The sequence below is a fragment of the Hyla sarda genome, chromosome 6 (assembly GCF_029499605.1).
Source record: "Hyla sarda isolate aHylSar1 chromosome 6, aHylSar1.hap1, whole genome shotgun sequence".
Classification (NCBI taxonomy): domain Eukaryota; kingdom Metazoa; phylum Chordata; class Amphibia; order Anura; family Hylidae; genus Hyla; species Hyla sarda.
In genome coordinates this window covers 258,513,642-258,531,155 of record NC_079194.1, presented here as the reverse complement: position 1 = coordinate 258,531,155, position 17,514 = coordinate 258,513,642, and the positions used below count along the sequence as shown (strand labels likewise).

Here is a 17,514-nt window from a genome sequence, read left to right as displayed (position 1 = left end):
AAGGAAAAAAAAGACCCCCAAAATTTGTAACACAATTTCTCCTGAGTACGGAAATACCCCATACGTGGACGTAAAGTGCTCTGCGGACGCAAAACAGGGCACAGGAGTGAGAGCACACCATGTACATTTGAGGCCTAAATTGGTGATTTAAACAGGGGTGGATAGTAGTTACAGCGGTTCTGACAAACGCAAAATAAAAAAAAAACACCCACATATGACTCCATTGTGGAAACTGCAGCGCTTACGAAATGTAACAAGGGGTATAGTGAGCCTTAACACTCCACAGGTGTTTGATGATTTTTAATTAAAGTTGGACGTGAAAATTAAACATTTAATTTTTTTCACTAAAATGCTGGTGTTACCCCAAATTTTTCACAAGGGGTAAAAGGAGAAAAAGCCCCCCAAAATCTCTAACACCATCTTCTGAGTAAGGAAATACCCCATATGTGGATGTTAAGTCCTCTGCGGCCGCACACTACAGGAGCTCCATTGGGGTTTTGGAGAGAGTTTGGATGGAATTTAAGTCCATGTGCGTTAACAAAGCCCCTATGGTGCCAGGTGTCTGACAGACTTTTTTGAACAGTGGTCCATGAAAATAAAAAAAATTTAATTTTTTATTTGCACAACCTACTGTTCCAAAGATCTATCAAACACCAGTGGGGTGTAAATGCTCACTGAACCCCTTATTACATTCCATGAGGGATGTAGTTTCCGAAATAGGGTCACATGTGGGGGGTCCACTGTTCTGGTAGCTTTGTAAGCGCACATGGCCCCCGACTTCCATTCCAAACAAATTCTCTCTCCAAAAGCTCTAAAGCTCCTTCTCTTCAAAGCATTGTAGTTCGCCTGCAGAGCTCTTTACATCCACATATGGAGTGTTTCCTTACTCAGAAGAAATGGTGTTAGAAATTTTGGGGGACATTTTCTCCTATTACTCCTAAAATTTGGGGTAACAAGCATTTTAGTGAAAAAAAATAAAAATTTTCATTTTCAAGTCCCACTTTAACAAAAGTTTTTCAATCACCTGTAGGGTGCTAAGGCTCACTATACCCCTTGTTATGTTCCTTGAGAGGTGTAGTTTCACAAATAGTGTGCCATGTGTTTTTTTTTTTTTTGCTGATCTGGCACCATGGGGGCTTCCTAAATGCGACATGCCCCCCAAAAACCATTTTAGCTAAATTCTCTCTCCAAAAGCTTAATGGCGCTCCTTTTATTTTGAGACCTGTAGTGCGCCAGTAGAGCACTTTACATCCACGTATGGGGTATTTCCTTACTCAGGAGAAATTGGGCTTCAAATTTTGGGGTCCATTTTCTCCTATTTCCCCATGTGAAAATGAAAAATTTTGAGTAACGGCATCATTTTAGTGTCAAAAATCACATTTTTCATTTTCACGTCCAACTTCAACGCAAACCTGTCAAACACCTGTGAGGTGTTAAGGCTAACTATACCCCTAGTTATGTTCCTTGAGGGGTGTAGTTTCCCAAATAGTGTGCCATGTGGAAGAGGTTAAGGTCAAAATGGGCTTGGTCCCTAAGGGAATACAGACACACTGCACTAGTGTTTGCTTTTTAAACACCGAAATAAAGCTGCATAAATTATACCCTGGTTGTTGGCAGATGCCTGCTGGTGTTAAAATGGACATGGAGGTAACAGAATACTCTATGGCTTTTTCCAAGCGTATCCACACATTATTCCTTTTGCGGGTTGCAACAGGTTTTGAGTATGACATGTGAAAACTACATGGATTTTTCCAAGCATTCCTAAGATTTATTAAGAGATCATTGGCTGCGTTACTGTATATATAGGCTTAGCTGGCAGTAGCAACAAGACAGTCGTGGATGGAGACAGCTGACATCAGGCAGGGGCAGACTGGGGGGGTGAAGTAGTAGCCAGAGTACAGCAGAAGGTGGCAGACTTATGGGAGTAGTAGTAGCAAGCATACAGCAGGAAATGTCGGACTGCTGGGAGTTATAGTACTATGATGCACACCTACAACTGCATGGAGGGGCCCATCTTCTCCACCACATGATTGTGCAAAGCAGGGACTTGTGTTAGCTGTAAGCCAGTGAACAGCAGGCCGTGGTGAACTAGTATTAGTGCAGCCAGCTAATAGCTGTAGCCAGGCCTTGTGATGGTAGGTCTTACTTTCTTACACCAGGCACATGGCAGCTCCCTGTACCTGTACCTCCCTTTACCTGCCACCAACATTTTTACTGGAAAAGGACATGGAAGTGATACTCTGTCCTCTGCCCAGTCTTAAAATTCTTTTACCAGACTATTTATTCATTTTTTTTTTTTTTTTTTTTTTTTAAGGATTATGGTTATTTTGATCTTTTTGGGGAATGACCCCAAAAAGATCAAAATAACCATAATCTTTAAAAAAAAAAAAAATGAATAAATAGTCTGAATAAATAAAAATGAATAAAAATTAATTTTAAGACTGGGTAGAGGACAGAGTACCACTTCCATGTCCTTTTCCAGTAAAAATGTTGGTGGCAGTACCAGCACCGGTACAGGGAGCTGCCATGTGCCTGGTGGTGGTAGTGGCAGCTGCTGTGTACCCTCTCTTTTTACAGTATCTTGCTGTGTGAAAATTATTTACCATCTCGTCAGATGCAACAAACTAGGCACAGTGCTGTCTCTGGATGCAGTAATTTTTCCGCCACGATGTCCCGTCACTGTATAACGCCCGTAATGAATTACGGGCATATACGGGTGCAAACGGGCAGTGACAAAACACCATAGGCTGCAATGCAATTTAGTCACAGCCGTCAGGGGTTTTGTAACGGCCGGGTTTCGCAGCTGTAGTGACGGAACTTCTGACGGAAGTTCCTAAACGGAGAAATTCATAGTGTGAAAGCAGCCTAAGCTGCAACATTGGTCTGCCTAATCCATCTAGCAATAGTATCTGCTCTAACACTATTTCTCCTATTGGTACCTGCAAACTGAATAAACAATCTGATTTTCTAAAATCTTTAGTCCTTTCTAAATATTCTAGAACACATCTGCGGACATCAAGCATGTGGAACAGTTTTTCTCCTTCTGAAGATGGATTTGCACAGAAGGAAGGACCACTTCTTGTGATAAGTGGAATTCTGAGACAACTTTAGGGAGAAAAGCAGGATCAGGTCTTAGAATAATCCTATCATCTGAAATTTTAGTATAGGGTCCTCTAGTAGATAGGGCCGCTAACTCCCCTTCTCTCCTGGCTGATGTGACCGCTATTAATAAGGCAGTTTTGTCATAGATGCCCACGACAAGGAAATAATTCTACCACTGTACAAATCACTAGTCAGACCACACACAGAATACTGTGTACAGTACTGGGCACCAGTGTACAAGAAAGATATAGTGGAGCTGGAGAGGGTTCAAAGACGGGCAACCAGAGTAATACGGGGAATGGGAGGACTACAGTACACAGAAAGATTATCAGAATTAGGGTTATTTAGTGTAGAAAAAAGAAGGCTTAGGGGAGACCTAATAACTATGTATAAATATATCGGGGGCATACAGAGATCTCTCCCATGATCTATTTTTACCCAGGACTGTATCTATAACAAGGGGGCATCCTTTACGTTTAGACGAAAGAAGGTTTCAATACCAGCACAGATGGGGTTCTTTACTGTAGGAGCAGTGAGACTGTGGAATTCTCTCCCGGAGGAGGTGGTCATGGTGAACTCTGTAAAAGAATTCAAAACGGGTCTGGATGCATTTTTGGAGAGTAATAAGATCGCTGGTTATGTATACTAGATTTATAGGGACAGAACGTTGATCCAGAGATTTATTCTGACTGCCATATTTGGAGTTGGGAAGGAATTTTTACCTTTAGTATGAGGGTTTTTTGCCTTCCTCTGGATCAACTCAGTAGGGATATAGGTTGAACTTGATGGACTCTAGTCTTTTTTCAACCTCATGAACTATGTTACTATGTTACTAACTTGATAGAATCCGAAAAAGAAAAAAAAATTCTTCCAAATTCTAAATTAAATCTTTGTAGTCACTGGTTTTCTACTGTATTGCAAGTTAGATATGACTGCATCTGAAAGTCCCTTGGACCTCAAAGTTACCCTATCAAGAGCCACGCCGTCATATGAAGGTTGAGGTCTTCTGGATGAAGTATTGGGGCGTGGCTGAGTAGATCCTGGACTTCCAGGAGAACCCAGGGGTTTGTCAGAGACCAAGTCCTTAGACAGGAGAACCAGGCTCTCCGTGGCCTGAATGTCACAATTAAGATAACTGTTGTTCTGTCCTCCCTGATCTTCCTTATAACTCTGGGAACAAGAGCCAGGGGAGGAAAAGCATAAGCTAAGTCCCAATCCCAAGTCTGGGATAATGCATCCACTGCCAAAAGGTCTGTCTGCTGGGCTCAAGGATAGAAAGTCTCTAACCTAGCTGTTACTAGTAGCGAACAGATCCACTTGAGGGGTTCCCCATAAGGCTGTAATCTTGGGAAATATTTTTGGATTTAACCGCCCCTCCCCCTGATGGATTAATTGGAGTCTTAGAAAGTCTGCCCTGGTATTGGAGTTCCCACTTGATATGCACTGCCGAGATAATTTTTGATGGGATTCTGCAAAGGACAGGACCTGAAATGACATTTAAAAGGGATGGACTTCTCATAGTTCCCTGCCTATTGATGACAGACACAGTAGTGGTATTATTTGAGAAGATTTTTACATTAGAGTCCCTGATAAAATCACTAGCTGATTTAAGAGCTCTGGACACCGCTAATAGCTCCTTAAAATCAGAGGACCTATCAATCACCACTTCCCAAAGGCTCTGAAAATTAAGGCTACCCAAATGTGACAAACCCAATCTACACCTATTGAAAGGTTATCACTCACTAACCAACAGTCTAAAGAAGCCAGCACTTAAGGTGGCAACACAATGGGGGACATTTACTAATCTAGTCTATTCTGGGTATGCTTATAGACCAGCGTATGTGGTAGTCTCCTGTCTATTTTGCTCCTCACAGCCCTTGATATATTCTGTGCTCAGACTTCAGGGTCTACAGCTTAAACTGCATTTAGACCTGCTCCAACATGGTCTGAGATTTCAGCGTATTTTGGGCAGATGCGACTTGTCGCACAAAAGTCGCACTTGATAAATTCAGCACCAATGCATTTTCCAATGCATTTCCGTCTAAAATAGACTTGCATGCATCATGTTCTAAAAATCCTCTAGAGCAAAAGTCGCAGAAAAGTCGCACATATTTAGACTGAGACTTTCTGTGAGACAAATTTAGACAGGAAAAACCAGTCTAAATCCTTTGATAAATCTCCCCCAATATGTCTATCCAAGTCTGGCTGGGAACCGTCCCAAGAAGTTCTAATTGTAAAATTCTAGAGTGAAAATGGGCCCAGGGTACTGCTGGGATGGCTGCCGTGAATAAACCTAAAACAGACACCCCCCTCCGAATAGAAATACAGGGAGATCTAATAATTTCACTGACTGAAGAGATAATCTTTTCTATCTTAGCAGGAGGGAGAAAAGATTTTTGTACTGACGAGTCAGTCAAACAAGATGCCCCAAAAAAACTTTTGTTGTAGGGTTAAGGGAGGAGTTATCCCAATTAATCAAACAACCCAGTTTATGAAGGATATCAATAGTATGGGGCAAAATTTTTTTCACTTTTACCTCTGATTCTGAGACAAGCAGAAAGTCATCTAGATAGGGAATAAAAATCCCTTCTCCCTCTCAGATATGGGCTTCCATTTCTGCAACCATTTTCATAAATACCCTTGGAGCAATAGCGAAGGGTCGGGTGCAGAACTGTAGATGAAGGAGTTGAGAATTTACAAAAACTGCAGTCCTTAAATACTTCTGATAATCTATGTGAATAGGGACATGAAGGTAAGTATTTTCAAATCTAGAGAAAACATGACACAATCCTTAAACAGGCTAACCGAGGATTTTATTGTTTTCATCTTGAAGCGATTATAAATCAAGTAACGATTCTGAGGTTTGAGATTAATAATGACCCTGAATGTTCCAATCTGTTTTCCCCACAAGAATTAAAGTAGAATAAAATCCTGAACCCTGTTCTTGCGGAGGCACAGGTACCAAAAACACATTTCTCTATTATGGATAACACTTCTCCCTGTAAAGAAGACTGACCTGAAGGTCCTAGGGGACATTTAGTGACCAGGAAACGAGTAGGCGGCAATCTAACAGGATCCAGACGGAGACAGTCACGGATAGTTTGAATTATCCAAGAAATACCAGAAATTTTTTCCCATTCTGGAAAAAAACTCTAGGTCTGCCACCTAGTCGTGGATCCCGTCATTGGGGTTGGGCTTTTTGGTGGAAGTACTAGGCTGATTAAACATAAGCCACTCCCCTTATGAGAAAACTTCCACTTGTTCGAGTGATCCTTACTTCAAATTTTTGACCACCTCCCTTCCCTTTAAACTGGAAAGGCCTATTTTGTCTAGGGAGTTGGAAAGCTGGGAACCCCCTTCTTCCTATCCCCTGCCTTTTCTAATACATCTGAGATGACTGAACCAAACAAAAGTTTCCCCTCACAAGGGATGGCACATAACTTACTCTTTGAGCCACTATCCCCTAACCAATTTTTTAGCCAGAGCGCTCTTCTGGCAGAGTTGGTAAGCGCTGCTGATCTGGTGGACAGTCTAACCGAATCCGAAGATGAATCCGCCAAGAAAGCAGTTGTTTTTTTAATCGTTGGAATCAAGGATAGAATATGCTCTTTGGGCACATCATTCTGCATATCTGATGATAACTGGTAAACATATAACACCAGGGATCTTGCAACCGTTGTACCAGTGGTTTTAAGAGTGGCCCCTGCAGCTTCCCAAGCCCTTTTAAAGGAAAATCTTGGCTTTTTTGTCCATAGGATCTTTTAAAAAACCTAAGTCCTCAAATGGTAAAGACCCCTTTCTTGAGACCTTGTAAATTGCCACGTCAATCTTAGGAGGGTGATCCCAACACTTAGTATTAGACTCTGAAAAACATTATTTTCTTTTAATGGCTCTAGGAATGAAAGACTTCTTGTCCGGAATCTCTCATTCCTTTTTATTAACTATGCACCGGTTCTATGCACCGGAAAAACTCTACGTTTTCTCTCTACTGAGCCCTCTAAGATGATATCTTGAATAGACTTCTGTTCCTTATCTCCTCAAGCTCAATGGTCAATCTCACGGCTTTAATAAATTGCTCAGAATCCTCTGCCACAAAAAGAGACTTTCCCGACAAGTCCTCTTTAGATGAATGGGAGTCATCTCCTGCAGGGAACAGATAACTATGACAACCCATAGTAATCAAAACTGAAAACCCAAAATCAGATAAAAGGAATACCTGAATTAGAGTGAATAGAAACTACACCTTCTTCCTCCTCAATATCACCTGGAACAAAGGGAGCCACTACCAGCTGCAGAGGGGGAATTACAGGTAGAAACCCTTTAAGCGCGGATTCTATAATTTCCACCTGTTGTCTGTTCCATTTGTACAACAGCATGTGAAATTGATTGTCAATCAGTGTTGCTTCCTGAGTGGACAGTGTGATTTCACAGAAGTGTGATTGACTTGGAGTTACATTGTGTTGTTTAAGTGTTCTCTTTATATACACAAACACACACACACACACGTACTGTATGTACACATCTGAATTTTGATGTGTGTACAAAAGATCAGAGAGGGCACTTACCTCCCCGAATGCTCCTCTCCCGATTACTTTTAAAATCTCAAAATCTTCTCTTTTCAGTCTCATTTGTTTGATTTTTGAGGCAAATGGTTCAGCTAAGGGGGAAAAAAAAGAATACAAATCATTTTTCAGCTTTTCATGCCCAATACACATACATTTTATCATGATTTAGCTGCACAGCATCTTTTTTGTTTGATGGTTATTTTCTTTTTATAGTCACTGGATACAATCTGATAGCATTAAACATAATTCAATACCATTAAAGGGTTATTCTCATAGGACATAAATGTCCAGTAAAGGAGGTTCCCACCTCTGGGAACTGCACTATTTCAAAAGAATGAGAACTCCCAGGCCCTCTCCAACTTACTTTCGTCCACCGGAGGTGGTCAGGAAGCCAGAAATAGCAGAGTGATTGTTTACAAAGTTTACATAAGTCCCATTGGTATTAAGTGGGTTGTCCAGGATTAGAAAAACAATGTATTTCTTCAAAAAACAGTACCACTCCTGTCCTCAGGATGCATATTGCAACTTAAGTTCCACAGAAGTGAATGTAGCCAATTTGCAATAACACACACAACCTTACAACAACAGGGTTGGTGCTGTTTCTGGAAGAAATAAGCTCTAATTTTTCTATACCTGGATAACCCCTTTAAATAAGGAGGTGTGCAAACAGGCATAGCATCACCAGCAAGTACCATTAACTGCTATAGATACAAAAGGTTTTCTCCTCCCTGGAGTAGTAGAATTTTTATAATGCTGAACAGACTATCACACAGTAGTAAAGGGAAGCTTCCATTTATTACCCAGAATGCAATGCGTTTCATGGTAGTTGCTGACCACTTGCTCAGGCATTAACTTCTATGGGAGTTCTATTAAGACTAATTTTGAATCCCAAAAATAGATCCGCCACACGTTCCTGGTTTAAGAAACTACTATTAAAACAAAAAACCCCTAGGTACTTTATCACTTTCATAAAAGCACTTGGTTTCAGATGTTTCAACCACTTAAGAGGGCATTCTATTCATTAAAACATAGGAAACTGACCTCGGGACGACTCTTCGCCAACACTCAAATAGCATCCTTATTAAAGGCTCCTAAACTGTTCTCTAGCTGTGTAAAAGTAAGAGTATATAGTTACAAAGTCCTCCCAAGGTGGTATTATACCCTTAAAAAAATTACACACATTCAATTCAAAACACTCAGATACATACTGGAAATGTGATCGTGAACACATAAGCACATGTAGTGGGACTTTCCTATAGTTCTGAATATTTGGTCCCTAGATTGCCAAAAAATAAATAAAAATTCTATTTCTTCTCCATGTGTGATCAATTATTTTACATGTGTTCTAAAGCTCTATTCCACATACAGTCATGGCCGTACATGTTGGCACCCCTGAAATTTTTCTAGAGAATGAAGTATTTCTCATAGAAAAGGATTGCAGTAACACATGTTTTGCTCTACACACGTTTATTCCATTTGTGTGTATTGGAACTAAACCAAAAAGGGAGGGAAAAAAAAGCAAATTGGACATGTCGTCACACCAAACTCCAAAAACGGGCTGGACAAAATTATTGGCACCCTTTCAAAATTGTGGAAAAATAAGATTTTTTTTCAAGCATGTGATGCTCCTTTAAACTCACCTGGGGCAAGAAACAGGTGTGGGTAATTACAAATCATACCTGAAAGCAGATAAAAAGGAGAGAAGTTCACTTAGTCTTTGCATTGTGTGTCTGTGTGTGCCACACTAAGCATGGACAACAGAAAGAGGAGAAGAGAACTGTCTGAGGACTTGAGAACTAAAATTGTGGAAAAATATCAACAATCTCAAGGTTACAAGTTAATCTGCAGAGATCTAGATTTGCCTTTGTCCACAGTGCCCAACATTATCAAGAAGTTTGCAACCATTGGCACTGTAGCTAATCTCCCTGGGCTTCAACGGAAAACAAAAATTGATGATCGTGTCAACGATGGTGTATAAGAAGCCCAAACAAGTTCCAAGATTCAAGCTGTCCCTGCAGGCTCAGGGAGCATCATTGTCACCGCGAACTATCAGTCAACATTTAAATGAAATGGAACGCTATGGCAAGAGACCCAGGAGGACCCCTCTGCTCACACAGATATAAAAAAGCAAGACTACATTTTGCCAAAATGACCTTGAGTAAGCCAAAATCCTTCTGGGAAAACGTCTTGTGGACAGAGAAGACCAAGATAGAGCTTTTTGGTAAAGCACATCATTGTACTGTTTACCAAAAAACGGAATGAGGCCTACAAAGAAAAGAACACAGTACCTACAGTGAAATATGGTGGAGGTTCAATGATGTTTTGGTGTTTTGCTGCCTCTGGCACTGGGTGCCTTGAATGTGTGCAAGGCATCATTAAATCTGAGGATTACCAATGGATTTTGGGTCACACTGTACAGCCCAGTGTCAGAAAGCTGGATTTGCGTCTGAGATCTTGGGTCTTCCAGCAGGACAATGACCCCAAACATACATAAAAAAGCACCCAGAAATGGATGGCAACAAAGTGCTGAAGAAATCTGAAGTGGCCAGCAATGAGTTCAGATCTAAATCCCTTTGAACACCTGTGGAGAGATCTTAAAAGTGCTGTTTGGAAAAGGTGTCCTTCCAATAAGAGAGACCTGGAGCAGTTTGCAAAGGAAGAGTGGTCCAACATTCCGGCTGAGAGGTGTAAGAAGTTTATTGATGGTTATAGGAAGGCACTGATTTCAGTTATTTTTTCCAAAGGATGTGCAACCAAATATTAAATTAAGGGTGCCATAAATTTTGTCCAGCCCATTTTTGGGGTTTGGTGTGACATTATGTCCAACTTACTTTTTTTTTTCCTCCCTTTTTTGGTTTAGTTCCAATACACACAAAGGGAATAAACGTGTTACTGCAATCCTTTTCTGTGAGAAATACTTCATTTTCTAGAAAAATGTCAACATTTACGGCCATGACTGTATATATTTGACACTTAGGCTGAATCTTCTGCACGGATATTTCATTGGGACTGTGCTGCTCTGTTCACACGGCAGAATTTCCATGGCAGCAACATCTGCCGTGGAAATCCTAATTCCGGCGTCCGCAAAAACATTGAACATGTTCAATGTTTGTGCAGATTCCGGAAGGAAATGCATTGTCATCTATGAGACCGCAGATTTTCGAGAAGTCCTACCGGTTCTGCTGTCTGTGGAATGTCCACACTGAAATTTTGGGCGGACATTCCACCATGTAAACAAAGCCTTACAAGGCTATTATTTTTAGCAGCTAAAATTTGATTATCTAGATTCTGGAAATAAAAATGAGCACCTACTCAAGGTAACTGGATAACCGGAGTGGACCATATTTACAGATTAGCAGCAGAAGAATACCTCTTACATGCCAAATGTAGGAATATCTGGCTCCGTGAATCTCTTTTAAAAAATCCTCCCCACTTTGTTACCTCCTTTATTTGGTTACATGTTTATCTTTATGTAATTGTATTCTTACCAAACCAGTATAGCAATATACAGATCGCATATGCAATACTTGCATGTTTTACAACTGTATCCCTGGAAGATCCAAAGTGCAAACTATCTACATATGTTGGAAATTATAAGCTAAATATACATTGTTGATTACAACTAGAGATGAGCGAACTTCCAGTAAATTCGATTTGTCACGAACTTCTCAGCTCGGCAGTTGATGACTTATCCTGCATAAATGAGTTCAGCTTTCAGGTTCTCCGGTGGCCTGGAAAAGGTGGATACATTCCTAGGAGACTCATTCCTAGGACTGTATCCACCTTTTCCAGCCCACGGGAGCACCTGAAAGCTGAACTAAGTTATTTATGATGTCATTAAAGGGGTATTCCAGGCAAAACCTTTTTTTATATATATCAACTGGCTCCGGAAAGTTAAACAGATTTGTAAATTACTTCTATTAAAAAATCTTAATCCTTCCAATAGTTGTTAGCTTCTGAAGTTTTCTGTCTAACTGCTCAATGATGATGTCATGTCCCAGGAGCTGAGCATGATGGGAGAATATCCCCATAGGAACTGCACAGCTCCCGAGACGCGAGTCATAAGAGAGCACTTAGACAGAAAACAACAACTCAACTTCAGAAGCTAATAACTATCGGAAGGATTAAGATTTTTTAATAGAAGTAATTAACAAATCTGTTTAACTTTCCGGAGCCAGTTGATATATAAAAAAAAAGTTTTGGCCTGGAATACCCCTTTAACTGCCGAGCTGAGAAGTTCGTGACGAATCGAATTTACTGTAAGTTCGCTCATCTTTAATTACAACTGCTAAATTTCTAAAAGTTTTAAATGTTGTTTAAATTCAATAAAAAATATAATTTTAAAACAAAATGTCTATGGGTGTGACATATACTGAGTAAATGAAATACTGTGTAAAACATTTGCAAGCAGACCAGAAGGGGCCCTTGATTTCAAGAAAGGTGGGGCTCTCCCCATCTATCAGAAATCTATGGCACACCATGTAAATAAGCTATAAATAAAATGGGATTTATATATTGGTTGGGTTCAGATGGAAATACACACAGCGGTCTAGAAGGCAGAGATCTGGAAATTTGTTTTGCAGTTCTTTACAATTGGAAAGCTGGTAGATGGCATCAAAATTACTTTCCTAACAAAATAGCAATATTATCAGCAGTATGAATTCAAATAGAGAAAAAACAGACATGGTCGCACATCAACAACAACATGCACAATGATCTAAGGCTTCTCAGCAACATTTATCAAATTAACAGGTCGTTAGTGTACTTTATGATCATGAAGTGCAAGCCCGCTAACCACGTCACGGTTACCTGTAAATAGCAGGTCCCTAAAATCCCTAGCATAAAATGGCACTGCACTGGGCCGCACCTCCCCACAGACACGGCGCCCCAGGAGCAATGGTCGCCGCACAGCGCAAAACCAGGGTGAACAGGTCACAAAGCTCACTTACCATGTGTCAAGGACTGGGAGAATGCCAGAAAGAATAGGGCCCTATGCAGCTAACGTTAACTAATATTGCTGAGAAGCCTTAGATCATTGTGCATGTTGTAGATGTGCGACCATGTCTTTTTTTCCCTCTATTTGAATTCACATTGGGGGAGATTTATCAAAGCATTTAGTAGATTTTTTTTTTTGGCTTAAAATTGTCGCAAAAAAGTTGCAAGTGCGACTACTTTGCTTACCAAAGCAAAAAGTGATTTTTGACTTGCAGTGGTCAGAGATTTATCAAGTGCGAAAGTCGCAAAAAAGTCGCATTACATGAAAAAACCTACTAAATTTACTCCAGCTCAGACATGGAGCAGAAAAAGCCACTACCAAAGAAAAAAAAAGAAAAATTGCTTACGTGAAAGAAATTTATCAACAGGCTGAAAGCAGTTGATAAATTGGTCGCACAAAAGCAAAAAAAAAATTGTAAAGAAAAAAATTACTAAAAAAAGGAATACATACGCAAACATTGATAAATGTCCCCCATTGTGTTTTCTATCCCCCTCTTTTTTGGTTTTTAACTTGGTCAGCACTCTGCCCCTCCTCCTCAGCCCAGGCCTATATAAATTTGCTGGAAGCTGCATAGGGCCCTATTCTTTCTGGTTGTCTCCCAGTCTTTGTCTGGGAACACATGGCAAGTGAGCTTTTACACCTGTTCACATTGGTGCTTCGCTGTGTGCCATCTATTGCTGCCGCTGCACCGAGTCTGTGGGGAGGAGCGGCCCAGGGTCTGGTTTGGGCAGCATTGGGGCTGCTCTGCCTGTGGGCCATTCCTCCTTTGGATACTGGTGTTGCAGCGGTGGTGGTCGCCAGTCAGTGCAGCGCCATTTTATGCTAGGGTTGTTATGGACCAGTTACTTACAGGTGGCCATGATGTGGCTAGAGGGCTTGCACTTCAAGATCATAAAGTACATTAACGACCCGTTAGTTTAATGAATGTTATTGAGAAGCCTTAGATCACTGTCCATGTTGTGGATGTGTGACCATGTCTTTTTTTTCTCTCTATTTGAATTCACATTATCAGCAGTATTACAAAGATAACTTTGGACTATTTGATATTACAAAGTCCCAATTTGTTTGGCCTGTAGGGTAAAAAATTGATGACCATGAGCTACCTATTAAGATCCAGTGAAACTGCTCTGCATCTCATGAACTCCTAGGCCCCTGTGTAGTGTGCCATGAGGAAGGTAAAAAGATTTTGGTACTCTTATCAAGTCACATCTGAATTTTGGGTTAAAAAAAAAGTTTCCCATCCAATAGATTTTACAAAGTAACACATAGCAGAGGAAATGCAATAAATGGGGCTATTTTGGGAAAACCAAAACAAAGGAGGCCAATTTTAATTAATTGTCTACCTGGCCTTTTGTATTTTTAAAGCTTTTGTTATACAATGCGCAAATATTATACATGTGCCACATATTAGCTGCTATCATTTTTGTTGAATACCAATGTGTGGCTTCAGGCACAATAGACAGGCTATTGTACCCACAGGCACTGGAATGACTTGTCTCATCATGTCATAATACCTGGATTCAATAACAGTTTTTCTACACAGCAACAGTATCTAGCTACAGATTGGGAGGAAGACTATGTAGTATTTCAGTGTGATGGTAAAGCACATGTGTCAACATGTCTCCTTAGAGCCAAGATATTGGACACTGCACACAAAATCCCTCACAAAGATTACAATGTAACAAGAAATTATGAAGTCACATCTAAATGAATGCAAATAACTTCATGTGATCCATATAAAATGCACCAATCCTTTTAAAATAAATAGTATATTCGTATCAACCTAGGAGAAGGTGAGGAACGTCCTGTGGAAAACTCATTAAACACAAATATTTGCCATTGCACTCCTTATGGTAAATAAATATCTTTCTACTGTACTTTGTTAAAAAAATTTTTATATATATATATATATATATATATATATATATATAAAACGTTTTCTGTCTTATTTGTGTTTAAAAAAGATGCCATTAGGAGTCTCCCTACTTGTCCAGAGCACATTTCCCCACATCTTTTTCACAGACTTTGTACTCCTGCAGGCCTGGCAGAAGTCCCAAATCAGGAAATGCTGAGGGGGGGGGGGGGGGGGGGGCAGCCTTATCCAATCATAGCTCATCTCACACACTGAACTGCTCTGGGCTGTGTGTAGCAGAGTAAGGGAGGAAGTTCTCCCCCGTATGGCTTCAGATGATGTCATGGCCTGCTGGGGAACGCCCCTTCCCAGTCTGTGAATATGACAGAGACTGAGCAGAAAATATAGAGCAATATCAAGGTAGAAAACTAAAAACAAAAATAATAATAAAGGCAGGGGGTGGTTTATCATGATGGGGGCAGTGAACTGGGAGGATTATAAAATTCAACAAGATCATGAGAGGTACTCTTTAAAATGACATGTCATTTTCCATTATTACTACATATGCATAAACCATTTAATAAAATACAACTTTATGGGGATATTGTAGTGAAAGGATGTTTTCCAGGACATTTCCATTGATGTGCTGATATATTTATGCAAGTGTGGCGTGCTTTCCTTTCATAGCTATTGGTTAACAGTGGCTTTAATTACTTGTCCGTTTTTACAGATGTATGTGTTTGTAATCTCACATTACACTATACTAGAAAAACATTGATAATTATAATTTAGGTGATTTGTGACCTCCACCACCGCCCGCCTGCAAAATCCATCACTCCTTGTCTATGAAGAGAGCTTGTGAGCTTGCTTCATTGAATGTTACCAACTGAATGTCATACATCTTTGACACGGTGCACAGTGAATTTTTTTGGGCCATCTTGCGTTTATATTCTAATAAAATATATAAATGTTTTAGTTTTTTATTCTTTTGTATATACAGTTGATCAATAAAATCCTAAATTCCCATCCAATGCTAATTTTAAAAAGTAACTTAAAGCCTTCACTATTTAAAAACCTCAACCCACTGGTCTAATTGGTATAAACAGAGAACGAATATATGCATGACTACCTATTGCTAAAGAGACTAAGCAGGTGATTATTAAAACTTTAACATATCCCATCCCCCAGAAGTTTCACCAAAAGCTGCAGCTTTAAAAACACATCGCCACCGCCGCAGAACCCCCCCCCCCCCCCCCGCCACAAATTGTACTTACTTCTCTGTGAGTACTCCAATTGGCCACCAACCGGAGTACTCACAGAGAAGATAGGAAGTTAGGGGCTGTCAATCGTGTTGATTTTATGCATAGCATCATACGACTAAATGATTGGTAACTTAGCCAGATAGTGATTTGAGGATAATGAGGTTTGTCAAACATCCACTGATGGCTAACTTCCATTTTTGATACAAGTCACTTCCTGCTAATGACATCACCATAAGGAGTTTATATAAACCCCTGAACGGCTGGTTTGCACGCCATTTGCCCTAAAGCCGCAGCTTGTGGTGAGACGTCCGGGTTAAAGTTTTAATAATCACCTTCTTAGTCTCTTTAGCAATAGGTAGTCATGGACTGCAGTCATGACACCTGATCAACACAAATTCTTCTGAGGTAGCATGCATATATTAATTCTCTGTTTATACCAATGAGACCAGTAGGTTGAGGTTTTTAACTAGTGAAGGCTTTAAAAATAAGTTACTTTTAAAATTACTATTGGATGGGAATTTAGAGTTCTAGGGGGGCATTTATCCAGGGATTTAGAGCTCATAAGCAAACTTTTGTGCGACACTTGTGGGTACGCATAAAGTTGCAAATAGCTTTACCTAAGCAACTTTCACTTTGCAGTGGTTGGGAATTTATGATGTCCGAATGTGGCACGTAGGCAAAAAAAAAAATTCAAAAATGTGCAAGTCAAAGCCATTTTTTAAAAAGTCGCAACTGCCCGCATCTATCACCTGTCCACTAGCTTTTGCAACTACATCTCTCAGCATGTCCTTACTGTAAGGGCATTCTGGGAGTTTTAGTCTTGCAACAGCTAGGCATCGCGGCCTGCTAGCTGTTGCAAAACTACAACTCCCAGTGTTCCCTTTACAGTGAGGACATGCTTGGAGTTGTAGTTGCAAAAGCTAGCAGGCAGGTGGGAGATGAGGGCGGATGGCCAGGGAGTGGAGCTGCGTAAAAAGTCACGCAATAGTCGCAGTTGTTTTTAAAAGGGCTTTCAAAAGCAAGCAAGTTTGTAGTTTAGCAACAGCTGGAGGCTCCCTATTTGGAAGCCCTGCTTTATGCTCCCCATGGGAGAGTGCCATAAACGTATTAACCAATTTTATTTTATTTTTTTCATTTCAGAGCAATGCATGCAGAGGACTACTTCGGATTTGGTGGACTACGATGATGACCCACTTTTCTTTCGTTTACTATTAATAAAATGGTTAACAAGGGCTGGGGGGGGTAGTGTTTTTTGGAATAAAAGTTTTTAAAATGTGTTTTTTTTTTTATTTACTTTACAGGCTTAGGTGTGGAAGCTGTCTTATAGACGGAGTCCATTACTAACCCAGGGCTTAGCGTAGGCCCAAATTATTACCCTGGTACCCACCACTACAGGGGTGCTGGGAAGAGCCTGTACAAACAGGCCCGATGCATTACAAATGGTGCTCCAGGCGTTAACAGGCTGGCATCGTTTAGGCTGGGGAGGGCCAGTAACAATGGACCTTGCCCACCCTGGCTGTTGTTGCTTTGTTGGTATCTGGCTGAGAACGAAAATATGGGGAACCCCAGGCGTTTTTTTTTTCTCATAAATAATTAGAAAAAAAAAAACTTGTGTAGTTACCCTATTTTTATTCTCAGCCAGATACCAACCAAAAAACAGTAACAGCCTGACATTATCAGGATGGGCAAGGACCATTGCTACTGGCCCTCCCCAGCCTAAATAACGCCAACCTGTTA

At 40.4% G+C, this 17,514-nt stretch overlaps 1 protein-coding gene across 1 annotated transcript in view; it reads right to left on the bottom strand.

Moving 5' to 3' along the window:
• The window catches only part of CDC42BPG (CDC42 binding protein kinase gamma), a 241,734-nt gene that overhangs the window by 186,925 nt on the left and 37,295 nt on the right, over positions 1 to 17,514 (bottom strand). Inside the window, exon 2 of the mRNA XM_056527077.1 lies at positions 7,668 to 7,759. Within this exon, the coding sequence (XP_056383052.1) occupies positions 7,668 to 7,759 (92 nt within the window). The remainder of the gene's footprint in view (positions 1 to 7,667; positions 7,760 to 17,514) is intronic.